We start from the raw sequence: 20,513 nt of genomic DNA, 5'->3' as shown, positions 1-20,513 counted from the left end.
TGGTTGAAATAATATCCGACGGATGTAAAATTTTGTAAGTCGTTTCTTTTCCGATTTTGGAGTCATTAGAGTATTTAGCACCGCTTCATGTGGTTGCTGGTGCCACGTATCGTGATTAACTGTGTAAAGCCGTGCAATTAATCAAAAGCTTGTTTTCCTTTTTGACAAATTAATCACATGTGTATTGATTATTTATAGCCTGATTAGTTCTCTAATAAATAATTAATGCAACTATTAGTAGTTCGTTTACCTTTGGGTTGCGTATAGAAATGTATTAAAGATAGGTCGGCTCATGAGATGGGATTATGAACAAACAATCGATTCTTCCGCCTACTATATCTGAGTGAATATAATTATATTAAGCAGCTATAATTAAATATCAATTTCTTTGTTTTTCATGATAATTAATTTAAAATCTGGTTAACATTATGGATGATTTAGAAAAAATGAAGAAGATTTTTAATATATCAAAATCTATTTTACCTCCTACGTGAGCCGTCAGATAGTTCAGCTCAATCTATCTTTAGTTGCAAGTTTACCTTTGATCAGTCGACAACAAAAGTAATGCGAAATAAATAAATAAAAGGTGTTGGAAACAATGGGAAGTGGTTCTGAACACAACTATAACATAAATCTTTTTCTCAAAAATTGAATAGCGATTAAATCTCTTGTGGTCTACAACAGACAAATAGTCGATATGTCCGAGTGGTTAAGGAGATAGACTTGAAATCTATTGGGCTTCGCCCGCGCAGGTTCGAACCCTGCTGTCGACGGATCTTTTTTTGTTTTTAAGTACTTCTTATTGGACGTATGACATACTAAAAGCCTAATTACGGCCCATATCTTAAAACCCAGAATCTATAGAATCATTAAAACGCCAGTCTCTTCAACCAAAATCTAATCGACGGTCCAGATTATATTTTCTAACTACACTTAGATTTGCCACTACCACTAGCCTCTCCTGACGACTGTTTTTGATATCCATGTGGAAATATCCCATCTGACGTGGCTCTTATCGGACGTTCATGACCCTTACTTTCTCCACGTCAGATATTACAATTGCTTAATTATTATTTTTCCGCTACAAAAAAAAAAAAAACTTAAAATAATATCTATATCTATCTATCTACTACCTCCGGGAAATTAAAAAAAATCGGTGGCTTACGGTCGTCTCCGATTTCGACTCTCAGAGAGACTTGAAAAAAAGCCTCCCTCACTCTCTTTTTACTTTTCTTAGAGGTAGAGAAGCTCAGATTCTTCGTTGCAGGATTAGTTTATTGTAAGATCAGCTCCAGCTTATGCCTTTGTGTTTTCTTTTGATGTGATTAGTTTCGATTTGGAATTTTTCGATTTGATGATTCTGTAGAAAATTACTTGATTGCCTTGCTTGCTGGTTTCACAATTCGTTGTCTTCAAACTCTTTGCTCCTTTAATCTGAGTGATTGGTCGATTATGTGACAATTATAGTTTAGGAGAAGTAAGTTTTTTAATTATTTTGAAAAAAAAAAAAATTATTTTGATTCGTTTGAACGCAGTGAAGCAGGATTGGTGTGATGAATGGTGATGAGAACGGTGAGGGTTATCCAGTTACTGATCTTAAAACGAAAGAGAGGCATAGTGGAGGAGAAGATAAAGGCAATGGAGTCCCTATGGATGCGAGAAATGGGCCTGGCCAAGGCTCCTCACCTGGATTGCAAGTTCCACTGTCGCAACAAACGCAGGCCACTGTTTGTTGGGAAAGGTTTCTTCACGTCAGAACCATCAGAGTGCTGCTGGTGGAAAATGATGACTGTACTCGTTACATTGTTACTGCCCTTCTTCGTAACTGTAGCTATGAAGGTCAGTTCTCAAGACTATGACTTTACTTGTTGCATACCATCTTTGCATCCACTAATAGATAATGAGAAGCAACTTTTATTTTTTACTTGGTGTTCTGAGTGCTTATTAACTTTCTTATGTCAGTTGTGGAGGTAGCAAATGGTGTGCAAGCTTGGAAGGTGTTGGAAGATCTAAACAATCATATTGACATTGTGTTGACTGAGGTAGTCATGCCTTACTTATCTGGTGTCGGCCTCTTATGCAAGATTTTGAATCACAAATCTCGCCGCAACATCCCTGTCATCAGTGAGTGTTTTGTCTCTTCTCATTGATTCTTCTCAAGCTTCCGGTTCGGATGGTGAAGTAGATGCTTTTAACTACATTCCCCTGTGAGTGTTTTTTCTTTTGTTGCAGTGATGTCATCTCATGACTCAATGGGGCTGATCTTTAAATGCTTATCAAAAGGAGCAGTTGACTTTCTCGTTAAGCCGATAAGGAAAAACGAGCTTAAAATCCTTTGGCAACATGTTTGGAGAAGATGTCAAAGTGTAAGTCCCCTTGCTTGTATCTGAAAAATTGTTGGTATTTGTTTTATCTAATTGTGAATTGGTATCTGTCTTTTGGTTTTCTCATGGTTTTCCTTGTTTCATGTTCACAGTCTAGTGGCAGTGGAAGTGAAAGCGGAACACATCAAACTCAAAAGTCCGTGAAATCAAAGAATATTATAAAATCTGACAACGATTCAGGACACAGTGGTGAGAATGAAAATGGGAGCATTGGCCTGAATGCTAGTGATGGAAGTAGTGATGGGAGTGGTGCCCAGGTAAGAGAAAATGCGCAAAAACTTCTAATTCATTCGGAAGTTTTACTTTGCAAACGATCAGGATTTGTTTTTGATATATCTTTTCTTCAGAGCTCTTGGACGAAGAAAGCTGTGGAGGTTGATGACAGTCCACGAGCCGTGTCTCTATGGGATAGAGTTGATAGCACATGCGCACAAGTGGTACATTCAAACCCCGAGTTTCCCAATAATCACTTGGTTGCAGCACCTGCTGAGAAGGAGACTCAAGAACAGGATGAAAAAATTGGTAAATAAAGGAAGCTGTGATCTCTCAGTTTCTTCCGTACTCTTCTTTATATTCAAACTTAAAAACATGATAGTGAACATTTTTTTCCATAATTTCTGCAGAAGATGTCACAATGGGTAGAGACTTGGAGATTAGTATTCGTAGAAATGATGATTCAAAAGATGAGCCCCTAACTAAAACCACTGGCATCCTGAGACAGGAGAATTCATTTGAAAAGAGCTCTAGCAAATGGAAATTGAAAGTTGGAAAAGGACCGTTGGATCTCAACAGTGAAAGTCCTTCAAGTAAACAAATGCATGAAGATGGAGGATCGGGTTTCAAAGCTATGTCTAGCCACCTTCAAGATAACAGAGAACCGGAGGCGCCTAACCCACACTGCAAAACTTTAGATACCGGTGAAGCTGCCGTCAAAACCTCTGAAGAGCTGATGGACGTTGAACATAGTTCAAAGAGGCATCGTGGAACCAAAGATGATGGGACAATAGTTAGAGAAGACCGCAATGTGCTGAGGCGTTCAGAGGGGTCAGCTTTCTCAAGGTACTTATCCTAAAAGCTCTGTTTTTTTTTAATACATAACCTTAGAAGGTTGTATTGAAGACTTATGAGATCGATTGTTGGACTTGTAAAGGTATAATCCAGCCGCAAATAACAATAAGCTTCATGATATTAATTGCCAAGATCTTACAAAGAAGACTGAAGCGGCGTGTGATTGTCACCTAAACATGAACGAGAGTCTCCCCAATAATCATCACTCACGCTTCGGGAGCAATAACTTGGAAATGAGTTCCACGACTGGAGCTCCAAAAGTGAGCTCGGCAGGATCTTCAACAGTTAAGCACTCATCGATTCAGCCTCTACCTTGTGATCATCATCACCACACGTCCTATAATCCTGTTCACATCCCTGAGCGGAAGTTACCGCCACAACGTGGATCCTCAAATGTGTACAACGAAGCGATTGAAGGTAACAACAACGCAGTGAATTACAGTGTGAATGGAAGTGGATCAGGTAGTGGTCACGGAAGCAATGATCCATATGGAAGTAGCAATGGCATGAATGCTGGAGGAGGGATGAATACGGGCAGTGCTAATGGTGCTGGTGATGGTAGTGGAAGTGGAAGTGGTAGTGGGAATGTTGCAGATGAAAATAAGATGTCTCAAAGAGAAGCTGCTTTGACAAAGTTCCGTCAGAAGAGAAAAGAGAGGTGCTTCAGAAAGAAGGTAACAACTTAAAAGCTTTTGATTGTTATTTCAAAACATTTGCATGTGTTAACTTAAACATGTAGTCATATGATTCATAAAAATGTGTTTTTCTTTTTCTCAGGTACGATACCAAAGCAGGAAAAAACTAGCAGAACAACGCCCTCGTGTCCGTGGCCAGTTCGTGCGTAAAACAGCTGATGCAACGAATGATAACGACATAAAAAACGTTGAGGATAGCTGACAGGAAGTTCTCTACAAAACCAACACTTATCAGCTTTAAAAAAAATGGTAACCTTCTCATCATCTTTGTTGGGACCTATCAGTAAATCAATCTATCTATCACCTGTTTTTTTAACAAACTTTCATTACCCTCAAAAGTCTGATTCTTTGATACTACTACTACTACAACTATTCCACGAAACAAGGACACGACTTGTTATGGTCTGGTTTGTGGATTCAGGAGAAAAGGATTTGGTTCATGAGTTGTGTAGATGTTGTAAACTTGTAAAGCAATAACCACTGGTTGTATATTTTTTTTGTATAAGCTTTGTTGTTGAAGCCGAGTAGGATACAGTCTCGTATTTTTGTATCAGCATCATCTCTTCTTCTAGTATTATATGGCATGTGTATTGCAAAATTACAAAAAAAAAAACTATTAGTTTCAGCATTTCTATTACAAATATTCTTTCTTTTTAACACATTTGTTAGAAAGAATAATCTCTTATCTGGAAACCATTTGATTGCTTTAAGAAAATTATTAAAGGTGTAATTTTCATGGGTAGTTGATGGATGATACGACGTTCGAAATTAATTTTCATAAAAGGCAAAAGTCAAACACGTTATACATTAATTTGTATCACAAAGCATTTAAATTTAGAAAGAAAATAATAAAAAACCGAAAAATCCAGCGATTGGCGTACTCTTTTCCATTTTCAAAGTTGTGAGCTTTTCTCTCTCTCTGCTCTCTTGCTTTCGAGATCAATCGAAAGGAAGGAAGAATCATCGGAAGAAGAAGGAGATAGAGGAGCTGATGGGTTGGATCCCGTGCTCTGGGAAATCGAGTGGGAAGACTAAGAAGAGGAGCAACAGTGACGAAAACCTCAGCAGAAATTGTTCTGTCTCTGCTTCAGGTACTGTTGTCAAGAACGATGCTCCCAATTACATCATTTTTTTTTATTCTGGTTTTAACCCTTCTAGGACACAATTATAGAAATCAGTAAGCTTTTGTCATTACATCGCTGTCTGATTCCGATGAGCTACTGTTTGGTAATGCTGATTAGGGTTTTTGACTTTTTTTTTTTGGAAAGATTTTGATTCCTTCGATTAGTAGCTTGTTTTGATCCACTTGTGCTACTATTACAAGTATCTTGCTCTCATTTGCTTTACTTGAGCTCGTGTTGGTGTTGTCTTTCACTAGTTTTAGTGTAATGGGTCTGTTGCTATTACTGGCCTTTTGCCATTAAAGATGATAACTTTTAATTATTGTCTCATGAAGATTACTTTGGTTTGTTGATCCTACTGTGTAAAGCATTGATCTTGAGACACACTTGTGCTCAGCTTGTGCCGAGTAATCTTATTTCTTCTGGCTTTCTTTCTTTTTGTTGTTGGTAGAGAGATCTAAGGCCAAATCGTCTGTGAGTGAATCCAAAAGCAGAGGGTCTGATAACATTGTGGCACAAACGTTTACATTCTCTGAGCTAGCTACCGCCACTAGAAACTTCAGGAAAGAATGTCTTATAGGAGAAGGAGGATTTGGTAGAGTTTACAAAGGTTACTTAGCAAGCACTGACCAGGTTCGTTCCTTTTTTTTCCTTAAAGTCATTAGTAGTTAGTGAAAGCTCACTGATATTATATTCTTCATTTTGTAGACAGCGGCTATCAAGCAGCTTGATCATAATGGTTTACAAGGAAACAGAGAGTTCCTCGTTGAGGTTCTCATGTTGAGTCTTCTTCATCACCCAAATCTTGTGAACCTTATTGGTTATTGCGCTGATGGAGATCAAAGGCTTCTCGTCTATGAATACATGCCTCTAGGGTCACTTGAAGATCATTTGCACGGTATGCCTTTGAATCTACATTTTGGATGGTTTAAAAGTCTATAAATTTGCTTTTTTTCTTTCTCCAGACATTTCACCTGGTAAGCAGCCACTTGACTGGAACACCAGAATGAAAATAGCCGCAGGTGCTGCGAAAGGATTAGAGTATCTGCACGACAAAACCATGCCTCCAGTGATCTACCGGGACTTGAAATGCTCCAACATTTTGCTCGGAGATGACTACTTCCCGAAGCTATCTGACTTCGGTTTGGCTAAACTCGGCCCAGTGGGTGACAAGTCTCATGTCTCCACTCGGGTTATGGGAACATACGGATACTGTGCTCCCGAGTACGCAATGACAGGGCAGCTAACACTCAAATCAGACGTTTACAGCTTCGGTGTGGTTCTTTTGGAGATCATAACCGGTAGGAAAGCGATAGACAATTCGAGATGTACTGGAGAACAGAATCTGGTTGCGTGGGTGAGAACAGTAACAGAACAAACTTTGTTTTCTCTCTATAGATTCGTCATTCTAATTGTCTCTGTTTCAGGCAAGGCCTCTGTTTAAAGACAGGAGGAAATTCTCACAAATGGCTGATCCAATGATTCAAGGTCAATACCCTCCGAGAGGATTGTACCAAGCCCTTGCTGTGGCGGCAATGTGTGTGCAAGAGCAGCCAAATCTAAGGCCTGTTATCGCTGATGTTGTCACTGCACTCACTTACCTCGCTTCCCAGAGGTTTGATCCTATGTCTCAGCCAGTCCAAGGCTCTCTTTTCGGTCCTGGGACTCCACCTAGATCAAAGAGGGTGGTCTGAAAAACAAATCCTGAGAACCGCAACGCCGTGTGAGTTAATTACACTAGACCTTCCCGAGCTGTCTTTTTATTGGGATGGGTGTCAGACTAAGCATGAAAGTGTTTCTTAAGAGTTGTTTGTAGATATGTGTAAGAAGAGAGAGTTTTCACATAGAGGCCAGTTTGTAATGTTGTTATAGTTGATGGATCTACACATGTAATGTTTATGTAGCAACTGCTTTGTAATGTGACAATATTTCATTATATGGTATTCAGTAATGTATCTGTTTCATTCCAGAATTATTGTACTATATACTTCTATAGATTCAATACTTAATGTGTGCAGATTTTGATTGTATTACCATCATCTGTGCTTATAGGGGAAAAGGTAAAAGTCTAATGCTGTAAACTGTGATGCAAATGTATAGTTTCTTGGTCTAGCAATAGAATCATTAGAGTAACAGTTTAAGGCAGAATCAGAGGTTTTTATTCTCAAATTATTGTACTAATCATCGCTTAAGTTTCATAAAATCAACCTAAACTTATATTGTTGAATTCTCTCCAGCCGTCACACCCAAATCCCTCTGATCTGATCTTCGTTTTTCCCCCGGTGGCGCTTGTCGCTTATGCCGGGGGAGATCTCTCTTTTCTCTTTCAGCTTTTTCATCAATTTGCTCTTTTTTGTTGCTTAGATTTATTGTTTTTTTAGATCTTTTCGTCAGTTGTGACGGATTGTTCTTCCGTGTGTTTCTGAGCGGGCTTTTGAAGGTTCTGGTGGCTCTTCTTCACTCTCCCATACGTTTCTGTAATAGAGTTTCACTTCATATAAAGGAGCAGTGGTGGTGGTGATAACAGTTACAGGAGTTCGGTGGTATTAGTTGTGGTTGTTGTGTGAACTCAACCTCCTTTTCAGTGATTTTGGTTTGAGTGTTTTGCAACGGATCTGGTTGTGTTCCTGATTGGAAGTTCAACGGTCGGGTGCCTGGTTAAACTTATACCGGAGCGGAAGATCGACGGTGTTCTTATTGGTGTGCTTATTTTCTTTGGAAATTTATCTTTACCATAGCCCCTATTGGTGTGCGTGGAATCTTTAGTTTCTAATCTATTGTGTCCGTCTATACCTTCATGGTAAACGGTTAAGTGGGCTGTCCTGAACAATCCACATTGGTTTCTTGGGCTGTCCAATACTATTAAGCGTACTCGGCAAGCACTGAACTGCTTCCAACACTAATGTGGTGAAGTAGTGACTGTGGCTGCAAATAGAGTAGCAACTGAGATCGCTGTAGTATAAGAATGGACGAGTTCAATCCTATGTAGCTCGTGGAGGTCCAAGTTGGCTTACTGATATCATCTAAATATTGCAGATGAGCCTGCAATGGCTTCACCTAATGGAGTATGAAGCCATTTATATCTTCAAAAAATCATTTATCTCTTTAGGTTTTTTTTCTTTCGTTTAAGCACCTACTGGTGTATGTTTTTTATATTTGTTTGTCTTTTCTTTGTTTCCCTCATAGCATTGGCTTTGGGGATCAAACTTTTGAAAGTTATTTCAATGACAAAAAAAAAAAATCATCGCTTAAGTCTCTGATTAACAGTAAAATACAGATTATGTTACTGCATATGACTTAAATTATACAAATCTTATTGCATCAAATGGTTTCTTGCTTTATATCCAAAGACCATCCCACCGGTAATACACTTTACTGCTTAGTGCTTGCTTCCTTACTGCAAGAATAAAAACCTTAGTGAGATTCAGATCTGGTAAAGACCCAAAGCAATAAATAAACCATATACTCATTGGATACGATAGAGTCATGTGGTTATTCATTAGTTATAAAGAGACTTACCATGAGTTTTCTCTTGAAAATCTCCACAATCTCCTTTGAGTCGGTCTTCGTTTGTACATAGGCATCAATCTTGTTCATTTCCTGCAACACATACATAATATCAAATCACTTTTAGTATCATCTTTTCAGACTTGCATGGAAGATTTGCTTATATATATATATTGTATATACCTCGATCCACGCTGATAGTTTGGGACGTTCCGCAGTAATGTCACACTTGAATAGTTCATTGAGTACGATTTGAAACCTTTCGATGAACGGTATATAGGCTATATCAACCTGACAAAACAAAAACAATACATTAAGTTGATTAAAAAAAAAAAAAGAAACAAAGGATCTCATGAAGAGGCATTTACCAAGCTAAACTGGCCGAGGAAGAATGGCCCATCATCAAATTTATACAGAGAGTTTTCCAGATAGTCTAACACAGGTGCTGCAGGAAAGAAGAAGATGAAAATTTTTCAGTCATATGTTGCTTTCAAGGCTGAACAACCTTTGAAGAGTTTTAAGAGTCTCACCGGTTTCTGTAAAAGGATCTCCTTTGAGGGACGCCCACATAGTCTTAGTGAATGTATCAGTGTACTTCAACAACTCTTCTCCAAACTCTCTTTTTGCATTATCCTCAGGGAAAAGCGAAGGCCCTTCAAAAGTGTTGTCAAGATACTTGATCAAATCAAGACTCTCCCCTATGATTTTTCCATTGTGCTCAAGTGCTGGCACCTGCAAGTGAGATTAGAGCTCTATTAAGAAGCGATATAGCATATGAATTTAATAATAATGGATAATAGGCTTTGTAACCTTGTTTTCAGGATAGACTTTCTCCTTGTACCAAGCAGGCCTATTCCCAAGATCCAAAGGAACAAGCTTAATCTTTTCTTGCAGACCCTACAACCATCCAAAACAAAAACCCAAAATCTTACAAATACAATTTGCCATGCAAGACATGGAAAGTTAACTACTTTCTCAATCCAAGAAAGAAGATAGTTGAGTTGTAATAATACCTTGAAGTTTCTGGTGATCCAAACACGTTGAGCATATGGACAACTGTAGCTTGTGTACAATCTTTAACAAAACAATATATAATTAAGATCACAAAAAAAAAAGCCTCAAGCAACTATAAAATGACATAAAAGAAGAGAGGAAAGGAAGAACCTTGTGGTTCCGTCGAACAGAGCGGGTGGATCGGCTGTAGCATCGAGCGAAGCTGGACGATGCTCTAGAACACTGTGGATCAATGAAACCAAAAACATCAAATCATCAAGATAAACCAATTACGTAGCTATCATCGAGAGAGATAAGAGAAGAAGAAGCTTACGAAGGAGATGCCATGGATGAAATGTATTACGGAGGAGCTTATCTGATTCTACAACAACTTGAAAGAATCTGATCATATACATCCAAAGATAAAAGTAACGCAAAGAAGAGTGTGGAAGCGTTTAATCACACACTTGTCGTCGTCGAAGATGACACGTGGCAGTTTTAAGGATACTTGTCGGTAACTCAATTATCACATAGTGGGCCATAATGGATACAGCTAAGTAAGGATTAAAGCCCATTTATTGACCCACTTTCGTTGTTTACATTTCACATTAGTTTAGTAGTAGTAACAGAATATCATTTGGTTTAAAACCAAATTGACAATAATTTGGTTTAATACAAAAGTTCCACACAACCTTTATTAAGAACGATGCCAAATCTCTTGTGACTAAAGTGAAACAATACGCACCGATGCCAAATGGCCCAAATTAATCCAGAAACTTATAGCACTCCCACGTACATAGTAGTAACATTCTCACACGATCTTCATATAAACCAACATGGACGATGAGGCGATGACTCGGTATACAATCTTACTGCAAAAGAAAAACCAGAATCGATTAACTTAATTTGTTTATCCAATGTTAACCGGACTACGTAAGACCATGACTAACCAGAATAGAAGTTTTTTCCCTTTTGTATAATGTGGAAACTCAATTAAAACCCGTTCCGGTTAGTATCAGTTTAAATTCACATTTTGATCAAAACGTTTTTTTTTTTAACTTGAATAGCTTTCAAAAGAAGTTGTAACAACCAAAAACAAAAATCAAGAGAACTGAAAAGTTAAAATAAGTTTTGTTCGTTTTTTGTTAGGACAATGGCTACTTCATTTTAGGAAAAGAAAATGAAACCGAGTCGTTTCACGTAACGGTTTGGTTCATGTTAAGTCAGAAACTCTTACCATGAACTTCTTGAAAAAGTTGATGACATATTCCGACTCGGTTATGGTCTGCGTATATGCAACCATCTTATTCATTTCCTGCGCATGATACTTTGAAGTTAACCACGCAGATTAATTAATTAATCATATAAAAGCCTTAATGCGCATTGAGTTTACCTCAATCCAAGCAGCTAGTTTTGGACGTCCAGCAGTAATATCGTACTTGAAAACTTCGCCAAGGAAGACTTGAAATCGTTGGACGAACGGGATATATGCGACATCAACCTTTAAAAATCGAGAATTTTTTTTATCCATTTTGAAACTAAAGGTTCACATTTGGCATTTATCAAGAAAAAAGGTTTATATACCAAGCTGAGGTCGCCGAGGAAGAATGGACCACCGTCAAACTTTTGTAAAGCATTTTCCAAGTGATTGAAGACCGATGCTGCATATAATAAAACACACCGATTTCAGCATCTAATTATGATATGTTATTGTTTTTTTGGACTAATGATATTTTATTGTTTCAAAAGAAATAGATATGTTTGTGTTTACCTATAACAACACAAAAAATAATCGTATATTCGAATTAAAAACATTTTTAATTCATCATAAAGTACTTTTGGAAATGCCAAACACTCTGCTTGCATTTGGTTCACAATTAACTTCCAAATAAAACAAATGTTGATTAAGGAGCTGAAAGTTTTTTCGAGAACTTACACGTAAATGTAAACATACAATGGACGCCTAAAAAAAACTAACAAGTCATTAGAAAATCAATCTTACCGGTATCTTTAGCCGGGTCACCTTTGAAAGAGCCAAACACAACTTTAGTGAATGTTGTATCAACATATTTCAACATGTCTTCACCAAAGTTTCTCTTTTCAGGATCCTAGAAAAAAAAATGATCACATTGAAGGGTTAATTATTACATAACATGACAAGAATAGCATCAAATATGTATGTGAAGGAAATCTAAAGACGGTCTTACCAGGGGGTAAAGTGAAGGACCCTCGAAATTGCTATTCACATATTTGATTAAATCTAGACTCTCCCCCATGATTTTGCCATTGTGTTCAAGAGCAGGTACCTACATATCATTGTTACAATTCTACTCTTAAATCTTCACTTACGAAGGAGCAGCCCTAAAGGACTTTTTTTCTTTTTTTTTCTTCTTCTTTGTAACACATAAGGACTTCAAATACCGGTTGATTAGGATGGATATATGATGGTGAAATTTTCTTATGTGGTTGCTAAGAGAGAAAATAGAGGTTATTATACCTTGTTTGCAGGATTCACTTTCTCCTTGAACCAAGCTGGTCTATTAGGAAGGTCTATAGGAACCAATTTGATATTCTCTTGCAGACCCTATAACCCCAGTATCAAAAAAACATTAGACAGTCATGCTTTAAAAATTTCATATCAATCATATACAACAAAAAGAACAGATTAAAAGAACAAGAAGAAGAACAAGTACCTTGAGGTTTCTTGTAATCCAAACACGTTGTGCAAATGGGCAAGTATAGCTTATGTACAACCTTTATTGTTTCCATTTTTTTAGTATTTAATTAATAAACGGAAAGTTAGTCCAATCCAATCCATAAAGATCTCATGAAAAATAGTTTTTCGAAGCTTAAATAAATTAGTAAGAAAATAAACCGTGTGGTTCCGTCGAATAAAGTAGGTAGATCGGAGGTAGCATCAAGAGGAACTTGACGATCTTCTACCAAACTTCTCTCAATAAACAACAATGAAAAGAACATAAATTAAAGTTAGATGTTAACAAAAGAACGACTTTATGCAATCAAGAAAACTAACAAAGTAAGAAAAGAAAACTATTCAACGAAATCACAAGGAAACAAAGAATCTTATTCTTACATATGAGATAAAGCCATGGATATGATTTAAGTTGCTTCAGAGAGTTAATACAGAGATGATGTTTTTCTTACAGGAATGATCGATGATCGATCAAACATATAAAGCCACGTATATATAATATACCACATACTCGATGAAGAGCATGGTCCATGCTTAATGGACGAGCTAACAGTGACAGGTGAATCGTCAGTGTTTGATAATCTCTGGCGTTGAAATTTCCAAATGTTCTTGTCAACTTCAGTGTTCGGAGAATTAACTAACTAAGAGGTATTTGTGCGCGTTATTTAATTTACTTTGAACAAATTACTAATTTTTTTTTAGTTGTTAATTTGATGTGATGTTCCTTTTCTAGTAGTGCATATAATAAAAATGGTAAATAATTTGTCTTATCAGTTGTTTTTTTGTTGAAAAAATAATTATGACAACTGAACTTGAAAAATAAATAAAGAAGGGTGGTCTCGACACCATCCACACCGTTTTACGCGACCTTACCTAATCATCTATGCTCGAATTTAGATAGATATTAAACAATGAGATACAAAGAATAGCTTAATTATTAGATAATGAAATTAATTAAATAAACTATTGCATGTATATAATACATACCAATAGTTGCATATATAGATTTCCGAACGATGTTGAATATACGTATTTAACAATTTATCCATATGGCGTATTAGGCGTTACCCACTTTCCACCGTACCCTACTTCATTATATGGATCGACCAACCCATTTTGGGCTTAGTTACCTTTCACGTGAAGTCGACAACGAGTGCTAATATTGCCATCTTAATCTTATGGTTGGTAAAAGACAAAGCCAACGAGCTACTATACTTATTGGTCTAGTGGTATAGGAGCTCCAGCTGGATTGCCCGTCCCTGGGTTCGAGCCTTGGTCACTGCGGAATTTACATGTGGGCTGCAGCACCCGAGACCGAAGACCGTTACACGGTGAGCCACATGGTGACGACCTGGCAGCGTCCTTGCTCACTTCGGTCTCTAGTCTGGACCCCCTCGGTGGGACCAGGATACTCGGTTAGCAAAAAAAAAAAAAAAACTACCAAGTGATATTTAATTTGCATGCCTAGAGATTGCATACGAGAGAGAGAGACGTGCATGACCAATGCTTCGGAAGTATAATAAATCCAGCCCGGCCCGGCTCGGCCTGGCCCATAAGAATCTAGTTTTTGATATGACGATACTACCCCTTCGTTTAAGAGCTTTAAAAGATCCTGCAGAGAGAGGCGAAATCGATCTAACGAATCTCTCTCTCTCTCTCTCTCTCTCTCTCTCTCCTTCGATTCACCATGGCGAGCAACGGAGTTACGGTGGAGAATGTCTCTGGCGAAATCCCCAAGAAAATCGTTGACCTCAACGTTGCGGAGCCAGATGAGATTCTCGACGGAGAAGTGAAGGAATCCACTGAAGTTTCTGGTGAGAAGAAGGACGAATCCGACTCCAAGTCGGCTGGGGATGTATCTCCGGTGGATGATGTTCAGAAGAAGATTCGACGTGCGGAGAGGTTTGGTGTTTCAGTGAAGCTAACCGAAGAGGAGAAGCGCAATTCTCGCGCTGAGAGGTAAAAATTAGGGTTACGAAGAAGCGATTCTCCTTTCAATCTGTTTCGAAATCAAATCGATTTTACTGAAATTGGAGGATTGTTATTTGCTCTATGTTCAGTAATTTGTATGTAAATTAACTCTCTTTACAGGTTTGGGACTGTAGCAGCGGTGAAGAAGGACTCACAGGGAACGAAGAAAGCTGAGGACTTGAAGCGAAAAGCCAGAGCTGACAGGTTCTTCCTTGTTAATTTTACTTTAATTTTGTATTTAAAAAGAAGGGTGAAGTTTCTTACTAGCTTTTATATTTCACCCAATCAGATTTGGGGTTCCTGCTAAAGTTGATAACACTGAGGAAGAGGCTAAGAAGAAAGTTAGGCTTGCTCGCTTTGGGAAAGGTACTAAAGTTGATTCTGCTGAAGATGATAAACGCAAAGCTAGGGCGCTTAGGTACCTTTTCTCCATGCATCCTGGATTATCTTAGTACTTGAGGTTTTCTTGAAGTAGTGTGTCAATCAATAATCTGGTTTTGTGAATTTTTCAATCGTTAGGTTTTCAAAACCTGCTTCTGAGGCATCTTCTGATTTACCTGGGAAGCTAGATATTAGCAAGGTATACCCCTCATTAACTTATGTTTTCTTCTTCTCCCATGTGTTAGATTTGAGAGAATAAGTTGAAGAGCTAACAGTGTTTATATGTTTTTTTTTCAACTCTTTGTTTTCACAGGAGGCAGCTGTTTCTGGAAACGCTGCCTAAGAGGTTCATGAATAAAGTTTCTTCTTTAGTTAGGTGGGTTTCGCTGAATACTTATTTTAGTGGTTTTGTTTCTTGTATCTAACTTGTCAATCTTTTGTTTTGGCAGGTAGTTATGTAATTCCCTCTCTGGCTGCTTGATTGATTCTCTCTCTTTATTTCTGCAATTAGAAGTCCCCGTGTGTAGTATCTTTATTAAAGTCTCGAAGTGTGGTCGTGTTGGAGGAATGATTCTCTCAGATGGTTGGAAGCTAAGTTGTCACCAGATGAGACCATGAGAAACCAATGAGTATCCCTATAGTTCTGATTGTCTTAAAAAGGCAATTATCAATGTGTTAGGACTTAGCACCTAGGAACTCTGAAGTGGTTGGGTCTTGACTTTTTCCATGTTGCAGGTGCTTGAAGTGGTAAGTATTAGATTAAATCCTTTTGACACCGCATGTTAGAAATTACTAGTGTTGATTGCTTTTGAGTTGTTGTGCTAATGCGTTTATCCTGAAAACCAGCCTAAGTTGCTAGCTTATCTATCAAACTGCTGTTGTGTGCTTGATTGCGGCGTGCAAAATAGATCCCATTACCTTATGTTCGTTGTTGGTTTTTGCTTATTAATATATAATATGACCTGTCAAGCCACTAATTCAGAGTTCCTTTGTCATGTAAGACACATCATTAGAACTATAGAGGTACTTGTTGGTTTCCATATCTCTGGTCTCTATGTCGAAGGGAAGAGAGCCTCCGACGCTGAAGAATCTCTGTTCGTGAGACTTCGACTTTGCTACCTTTCTGATACTCTGCACAATTCTTATGCGTCTGTAATAGATTTTAGATAAAAACTTTGTTCATACATTTCGAATCAAGCAGCCAGAAATACTTTTATAAAGGGAATGTAATGTTTAGTTTTGCTTCTTATTTTCAGTTATTGTGCTTGTGCCTAAACGCTAGTATTCTGAAAGGTAATCTGAAAATTAAATTTTACTACATTGACATGGATGGTGATGTTGCCCCTCTTGTATAATTTGCACACAGGATTAACATTTGAATTTATCTTTTCTTAAAAAAGAACGTAATCTTTGCAATTTAAAATATTGTTCTAGCTATACTACTAGTGGTTCGTGCTCTTGATTCCCAACAACTTTTGGCTCACTGCATTGGGTAGCCGCCACCTCTTACTGACAGTGGAGAAGCCCAGCCATTGGCTTGGACCATTTGGGGATCGAGATAGACCACAACAACGGTTATATCGTCATGGAAATGCCTTCTAACACCAGGATTGATCTCTTGCAAGTCTGAGTATCTCATCTCTCTTTTCTTTGCTGCTTCCTTCAATGCAGCTTTCAGTAGTCTCCGTGCTACTCCCTGGGAGATCGTCAACGTATTAGCAAATATATACAAAGAGGTATCCCATTGGATATAACTGAGACTTACTTGGCGAGGGGAACTATGTACAATATCAACAGCTTCCTGGTTGCTAAGATGCTCCCAAAGCCCATCTGAAGCAAGAATCATGAACTCGTCTTCTGGTTTAAGCCTAGTAACCGTGACTGATGGATCCGCACTAAGTATTGGCTCGGTGAAATGTTCTGCTACTCTGTATTTGGGCATCAACGGCTCTCTGTTGAACTCTGCTCTTTTGAGATATGCATCCCCTATAGATTTTGTGACCTAATTTAAATTTAAATAAAACATTTTCATGTGAGTTTTTTTTTTTTTACATCCTGATGTGCACATGTTTTCATCATAAAGTAATAGTCTACCTGGATGATGCCTTTCACACGCCACATCCGGTGCTTCATCACAAGAATGTTTGAGTCATTAGGATGCATTGACCATAGCTCTTGTCTCGCAGACTCTACATTGGCGTTGTGCTCTACTGATAGCTGAACGGCTCTGACTCCACCACCTCTCTCAGATCTTCCCAACACAGCCCTTGAGTCTCCTGCGTTTGCTATATACACCAATCCGTTGCATATCACTCCCACCAAGCAACATGACCCCACTGATGCCATCTGTGGGCTCTTGCGCCATTGCTTCTTCACCGCCGTGAGAAAATCTTCGTCTGTCTCTGCAAATGCGTTCCTGATCACCTCCTCTGAAACCTCTCCACCCTCGGAAGCAAACTCTGTCGATGCGTGAAACATGAGTGTTAGTGTGTATGACAAGTTTCAAGAATGAGAAAGGCGGTGTGTGTGTGTGTGTCTTACTCTTTAAATTAGGGAAGAGGTTTTCTGCAATGAATCTGGAAGCCTCTGGACCTCCATGGCCATCGTAAACTCCAACAAAAGTGCCTTGAACTGCAAGGTTGTTGAATGTCAATGGCCCTGATTCGATCTGGCACTGATCCTCCATCACACTGTTGGCTTGGATCATTGCCATTGAAAACTCTCCAAAGGTGTGAAGGCCAAGATCTTTATACCATGTCAAGCCATCATTCTTTGTAGGACTGATCTTACTTCTCTCCATACTGGTACCTATTCTCCAACAGGATTTGTTCATCTTTACAGGAAAAGTTATAACAAGTAGTAGTAGCAGTGCTGGTTGTTTAGTTATGAGTTTCAAGTTCAAGGAAGGGACCATATATATAGCTGTGAAAGAAGTAGAGTAAATAGAAGGTGTTGGAACCCATGAGAAGTGGGCCAAAAAAAAGTATGGGTCAAAACAACTGAAAGAAAAAAAAATTAAATGACTCTGAGAGAGTTAGGACAAGATGGAAGTAGTTTAAAGTGGATATTCAGAGATTCTCCTCTTTACTGTTCAGTGTTTGATTCTCTGTCTTAGTAGGGTTAAGTACGAGCTGTCATATTTTACTTTCTGCTATATTTTTAGTTCATGAGATTATTTTTCCTTTTTGTAGAAGAGGTTAATCTTGTATAGCTTAGGAACCAAGAACGTTGACAGCCAAAATAATCATATGGTTATGTTGTTTTTAAACTATGGTTGAACCAGTGGATTAGAGTGCCTTCAATATTAAAAAGTCACATTATAATACAATGGGAGAATAAATTGATTGAAACATATAAGATTATGTGATTATGAGTAGATATGATGGAAATGTCTGTTTTCACAGTAATGGTGTATCCAGTGTCTTTATTTTCTCATCTTTTGTAAATTAATGTTATCTGCTGTTGCTTTTGCAGTTTGGTACTAATATGTAGGAAGAAAATGGATAAGAAAGGAAAGGTCAAAGGATGCATGTGTGAGGGAGAAGAGAAGAGGGCGTGGGTTTTTGGGAGCATTGAACTTAAACAAGAGCTGAGAAAGACTGATGAGAGAAGACATTTTGTGGGGCGAACGAGGAACACTCTTAGCTGTCTTAGCCCCTATAGCTTTTGCCCTTTTCTCTCAATCTCTTTTGTCTTCTTTTTCACTTTTATATGTTATTAAAGAATGCTATCCTTTTGTTAGTCAGATTTAGATCGAAATTCATTTGATGGATTATGGGGTTGTGATGAATTTTCCAAAGAAGATGAATCTATTTGGTCTTCCATGATCTTTCTCCACATTGGCCTTCTCTGTCTCTTCTCTTTTCGTTTTCTGTTTATAAGAATCCACAGATTCATGTCACGGTAATGAGAAACACTGTCATGTGTTGATCGATACATAACATTGATGAGTAATTTATATCATCTGATAACATACTATGACGAAGCTAGCTTGAGTTTTCGTTCTTCGGTCCTCTACACCTTTTGTTGTGCAAAATATTTGTTAAGTGGGGCTCATATTTCATTCGTTAGTGATATTTGATTTTGCATATGTTGGTTCCACTAGTTGGATAAGACCAATCGCATCAATAGGTATAGTCTAGATCAAGTGACATTGGCTCATAATTTGGTTAAGAGATTGTTGATATAGATATAAGATTAAATCAAGGAGAGTAAAGAAAATCAAGTGTAGATTAGTATAATAGAGAAATAGAAAGAATGGTCCAGGTACATTTTCTCTTTATCATATCATATAACTTTCATATATGGACCGATTAAATATTGAACATGTGGCCTTGAAACGTATTGAAGAGTCCTTCTATCCTTGAAAACAGAATTACAGTACATTGTATTTATCATGCGTTCTCCATCTTGGATATGATTCCCATCTTATTACAAAGTTAAACTAACTCAGTCTCATTTTAATTAAAAATATAAGAAATATAAATTTTCAAATATAAAATAAAACAAGTTCATACATATACAATTTTTTTTTTTAAAAGAGTTATGGTAACAACTGGTCCATTTATGCTGCACTGTATGTTTTGTCTTTTGGTTGAGGGGGCATGGATGTCAGTCTATCTCTTTAGCTTCTTACTTTTGTTTTTTTGTCTTTTTGGGTTTAACATTGAGCTTACGTTAACGTATCCCTTGTTTTGGTAATACGAAAGAACTACCCATATCAAGAAGTACAGCTACAATTCGGAAACCTCTCAAAGAAATTGATTTAGACTCTATATCAGTGTAGTATGAAATGAACTATCTACAAACCTAGTTTCAAGGACCAGCGTTTTACTTAATGCTCCGTTTATCCCTAAATTAGTTTCTACTTTCTTTTTAACTTCGCATAGTAATATGTACTATTTTACATGCAAAAGTTGATTATATGTACTATTTGATGTGCGTTTCAAAATATATATATTTATTTACATTTAAAGTGACTATAGCTGAGCAGCTGCACTTCTTGAAACACTTTTCTTGAAGAAGCTACTATGAATAATCTAGTATATTTATCTATATATAGCTCAACTGGTTGATGAAGAAGTACGTAAATTTCTGAAATAATTCATGGCACTAATTATTTATACAAAACACATCGCAAACATCGATTCAAACTAAGATATTATCGTCGGAAAAATGTCTTGAAAGTATTTATGATGTTATCTATTAATTTGAAGTCTATTTTAAAATTTATGATGCTATGTATTTAGTTTGGAGGTTTAAACAAGCATTTAAGTGCATCTCATCTTTCGAGAGTAATCTAGCTTAAGTCAAAAAAAAAAAGTGTAATCTAGCTTACCATATGGTATTTAGGTAACTGCACAACATAACGTTAAAAGAAAGAATCTTAGACACTAATTATGTGTGAAGAAAATAGATCCAGTTTACATATATTCTAACCTTGATTATCTACAAGTTCGAGTGATCACAACAAAGAAAATGAATGAAAGTGGAGACGTGGGCACGTAGAGGAAGAAAGAGTAAATATAATGCATGGCATGCAGGAAACACGAGAGAGACATAGTGAATGTCCCATATTGTCTGGTCCAACCAAACCTTGACATTTTATCACAACACTATCTCTCTAGTAACTAGCGTTCTTCGTATTGGCGTTGTACTTTATTATATATATATTGGCAAT

At 37.5% G+C, this 20,513-nt stretch overlaps 6 protein-coding genes and 1 non-coding gene across 8 annotated transcripts; 4 read left to right on the top strand and 3 right to left on the bottom strand.

Annotated features, from left to right (window-relative positions):
- The first annotated feature begins 691 nt into the window (after positions 1-691).
- Positions 692-773, top strand: TRNAS-UGA. The gene has a single exon. It is a non-coding gene; the product is annotated as a tRNA-Ser (tRNA).
- Positions 774-1,129: 356 nt separating this feature from the next.
- LOC106327018 (two-component response regulator-like APRR7) lies at positions 1,130-4,724 on the top strand. Of its 2 annotated transcripts, none has more exons than XM_013765016.1 (9): positions 1,130-1,239; positions 1,536-1,839; positions 1,963-2,124; positions 2,233-2,366; positions 2,477-2,641; positions 2,732-2,906; positions 3,008-3,443; positions 3,535-4,126; positions 4,230-4,724. In XM_013765016.1, the coding sequence occupies exons 2-9, from the start codon at positions 1,554-1,556 to the stop codon at positions 4,347-4,349; spliced, it is 2,070 nt and encodes a 689-aa protein (XP_013620470.1). In that variant the 5' UTR covers positions 1,130-1,239; positions 1,536-1,553; the 3' UTR covers positions 4,350-4,724. The 2 variants fall into 2 exon arrangements, with proteins under 2 accessions (XP_013620470.1, XP_013620469.1); XM_013765015.1 differs by having other exon boundaries at positions 1,132-1,279.
- Positions 4,725-4,991: 267 nt separating this feature from the next.
- Positions 4,992-7,232, top strand: LOC106327019 (serine/threonine-protein kinase CDL1). Its single transcript, XM_013765017.1, has 5 exons — positions 4,992-5,238; positions 5,720-5,901; positions 5,977-6,166; positions 6,234-6,625; positions 6,696-7,232. Exons 1-5 carry the CDS (start codon positions 5,139-5,141, stop codon positions 6,960-6,962), a joined length of 1,131 nt encoding a protein of 376 aa, XP_013620471.1. The 5' UTR covers positions 4,992-5,138; the 3' UTR covers positions 6,963-7,232.
- A 1,261-nt stretch (positions 7,233-8,493) lies between these two features.
- LOC106322524 (glutathione S-transferase L3) lies at positions 8,494-10,215 on the bottom strand. The gene is made up of 9 exons (XM_013760577.1): positions 10,103-10,215; positions 9,940-10,011; positions 9,789-9,849; positions 9,586-9,672; positions 9,306-9,507; positions 9,144-9,220; positions 8,959-9,066; positions 8,788-8,868; positions 8,494-8,665 (listed from the first exon to the last, which is right to left on the bottom strand). The coding sequence occupies exons 1-9, from the start codon at positions 10,114-10,116 to the stop codon at positions 8,663-8,665; spliced, it is 705 nt and encodes a 234-aa protein (XP_013616031.1). The 5' UTR covers positions 10,117-10,215; the 3' UTR covers positions 8,494-8,662.
- A 90-nt stretch (positions 10,216-10,305) lies between these two features.
- LOC106322523 (glutathione S-transferase L1) lies at positions 10,306-13,059 on the bottom strand. Its single transcript, XM_013760576.1, has 10 exons — positions 12,863-13,059; positions 12,644-12,715; positions 12,462-12,522; positions 12,266-12,352; positions 11,976-12,074; positions 11,771-11,876; positions 11,353-11,429; positions 11,162-11,269; positions 11,006-11,083; positions 10,306-10,640 (listed from the first exon to the last, which is right to left on the bottom strand). Exons 1-10 carry the CDS (start codon positions 12,877-12,879, stop codon positions 10,638-10,640), a joined length of 708 nt encoding a protein of 235 aa, XP_013616030.1. The 5' UTR covers positions 12,880-13,059; the 3' UTR covers positions 10,306-10,637.
- A 1,062-nt stretch (positions 13,060-14,121) lies between these two features.
- LOC106327561 (protein MODIFIER OF SNC1 11-like) lies at positions 14,122-16,075 on the top strand. Its single transcript, XM_013765729.1, has 6 exons — positions 14,122-14,440; positions 14,573-14,656; positions 14,742-14,870; positions 14,972-15,032; positions 15,147-15,209; positions 15,283-16,075. The coding sequence occupies exons 1-5, from the start codon at positions 14,169-14,171 to the stop codon at positions 15,174-15,176; spliced, it is 576 nt and encodes a 191-aa protein (XP_013621183.1). The 5' UTR covers positions 14,122-14,168; the 3' UTR covers positions 15,177-15,209; positions 15,283-16,075.
- Positions 15,776-17,718, bottom strand: LOC106327560 (probable protein phosphatase 2C 67). Its single transcript, XM_013765728.1, has 4 exons — positions 17,375-17,718; positions 16,928-17,292; positions 16,599-16,835; positions 15,776-16,529 (listed from the first exon to the last, which is right to left on the bottom strand). The coding sequence occupies exons 1-4, from the start codon at positions 17,664-17,666 to the stop codon at positions 16,314-16,316; spliced, it is 1,110 nt and encodes a 369-aa protein (XP_013621182.1). The 5' UTR covers positions 17,667-17,718; the 3' UTR covers positions 15,776-16,313.
- Positions 17,719-20,513: the final 2,795 nt, after the last annotated feature.

Source organism: Brassica oleracea, chromosome C2 (genome assembly GCF_000695525.1).
Source record: "Brassica oleracea var. oleracea cultivar TO1000 chromosome C2, BOL, whole genome shotgun sequence".
NCBI lineage: Eukaryota > Viridiplantae > Streptophyta > Magnoliopsida > Brassicales > Brassicaceae > Brassica > Brassica oleracea.
This window is presented reverse-complemented; position numbering and strand designations above follow the sequence as displayed.

Coding starts and splice junctions, on each gene's coding strand:
- LOC106322524 (XM_013760577.1), bottom strand. Junction 9,673..9,788: donor GGATCACCAGAAACTTCAAG/GTATTATTACAA, acceptor GGATGGTTGTAG/GGTCTGCAAGAAAAGATTAA. Junction 9,508..9,585: donor AAGTCTATCCTGAAAACAAG/GTTACAAAGCCT, acceptor TCTCACTTGCAG/GTGCCAGCACTTGAGCACAA.
- LOC106327018 (XM_013765016.1), top strand. CDS start 1,554: ATGAATGGTGATGAGAACGGTGAGGGTTATCCAGTTACTGATCTTAAA. Junction 2,907..3,007: donor AGAACAGGATGAAAAAATTG/GTAAATAAAGGA, acceptor TAATTTCTGCAG/AAGATGTCACAATGGGTAGA. Junction 4,127..4,229: donor AGAGGTGCTTCAGAAAGAAG/GTAACAACTTAA, acceptor TCTTTTTCTCAG/GTACGATACCAAAGCAGGAA.
- LOC106327561 (XM_013765729.1), top strand. CDS start 14,169: ATGGCGAGCAACGGAGTTACGGTGGAGAATGTCTCTGGCGAAATCCCC. Junction 14,657..14,741: donor CGAAAAGCCAGAGCTGACAG/GTTCTTCCTTGT, acceptor TCACCCAATCAG/ATTTGGGGTTCCTGCTAAAG. Junction 14,871..14,971: donor CGCAAAGCTAGGGCGCTTAG/GTACCTTTTCTC, acceptor TTCAATCGTTAG/GTTTTCAAAACCTGCTTCTG.
- LOC106327019 (XM_013765017.1), top strand. CDS start 5,139: ATGGGTTGGATCCCGTGCTCTGGGAAATCGAGTGGGAAGACTAAGAAG. Junction 5,902..5,976: donor ACTTAGCAAGCACTGACCAG/GTTCGTTCCTTT, acceptor TTCATTTTGTAG/ACAGCGGCTATCAAGCAGCT. Junction 6,167..6,233: donor ACTTGAAGATCATTTGCACG/GTATGCCTTTGA, acceptor TTCTTTCTCCAG/ACATTTCACCTGGTAAGCAG.
- LOC106322523 (XM_013760576.1), bottom strand. Junction 11,430..11,770: donor TGACCCGGCTAAAGATACCG/GTAAGATTGATT, acceptor TATTATATGCAG/CATCGGTCTTCAATCACTTG. Junction 11,084..11,161: donor AACTAGCTGCTTGGATTGAG/GTAAACTCAATG, acceptor TATCATGCGCAG/GAAATGAATAAGATGGTTGC.
- LOC106327560 (XM_013765728.1), bottom strand. CDS start 17,666: ATGAACAAATCCTGTTGGAGAATAGGTACCAGTATGGAGAGAAGTAAG. Junction 17,293..17,374: donor CCTCTTCCCTAATTTAAAGA/GTAAGACACACA, acceptor ACGCATCGACAG/AGTTTGCTTCCGAGGGTGGA. Junction 16,836..16,927: donor GTGTGAAAGGCATCATCCAG/GTAGACTATTAC, acceptor AATTTAAATTAG/GTCACAAAATCTATAGGGGA.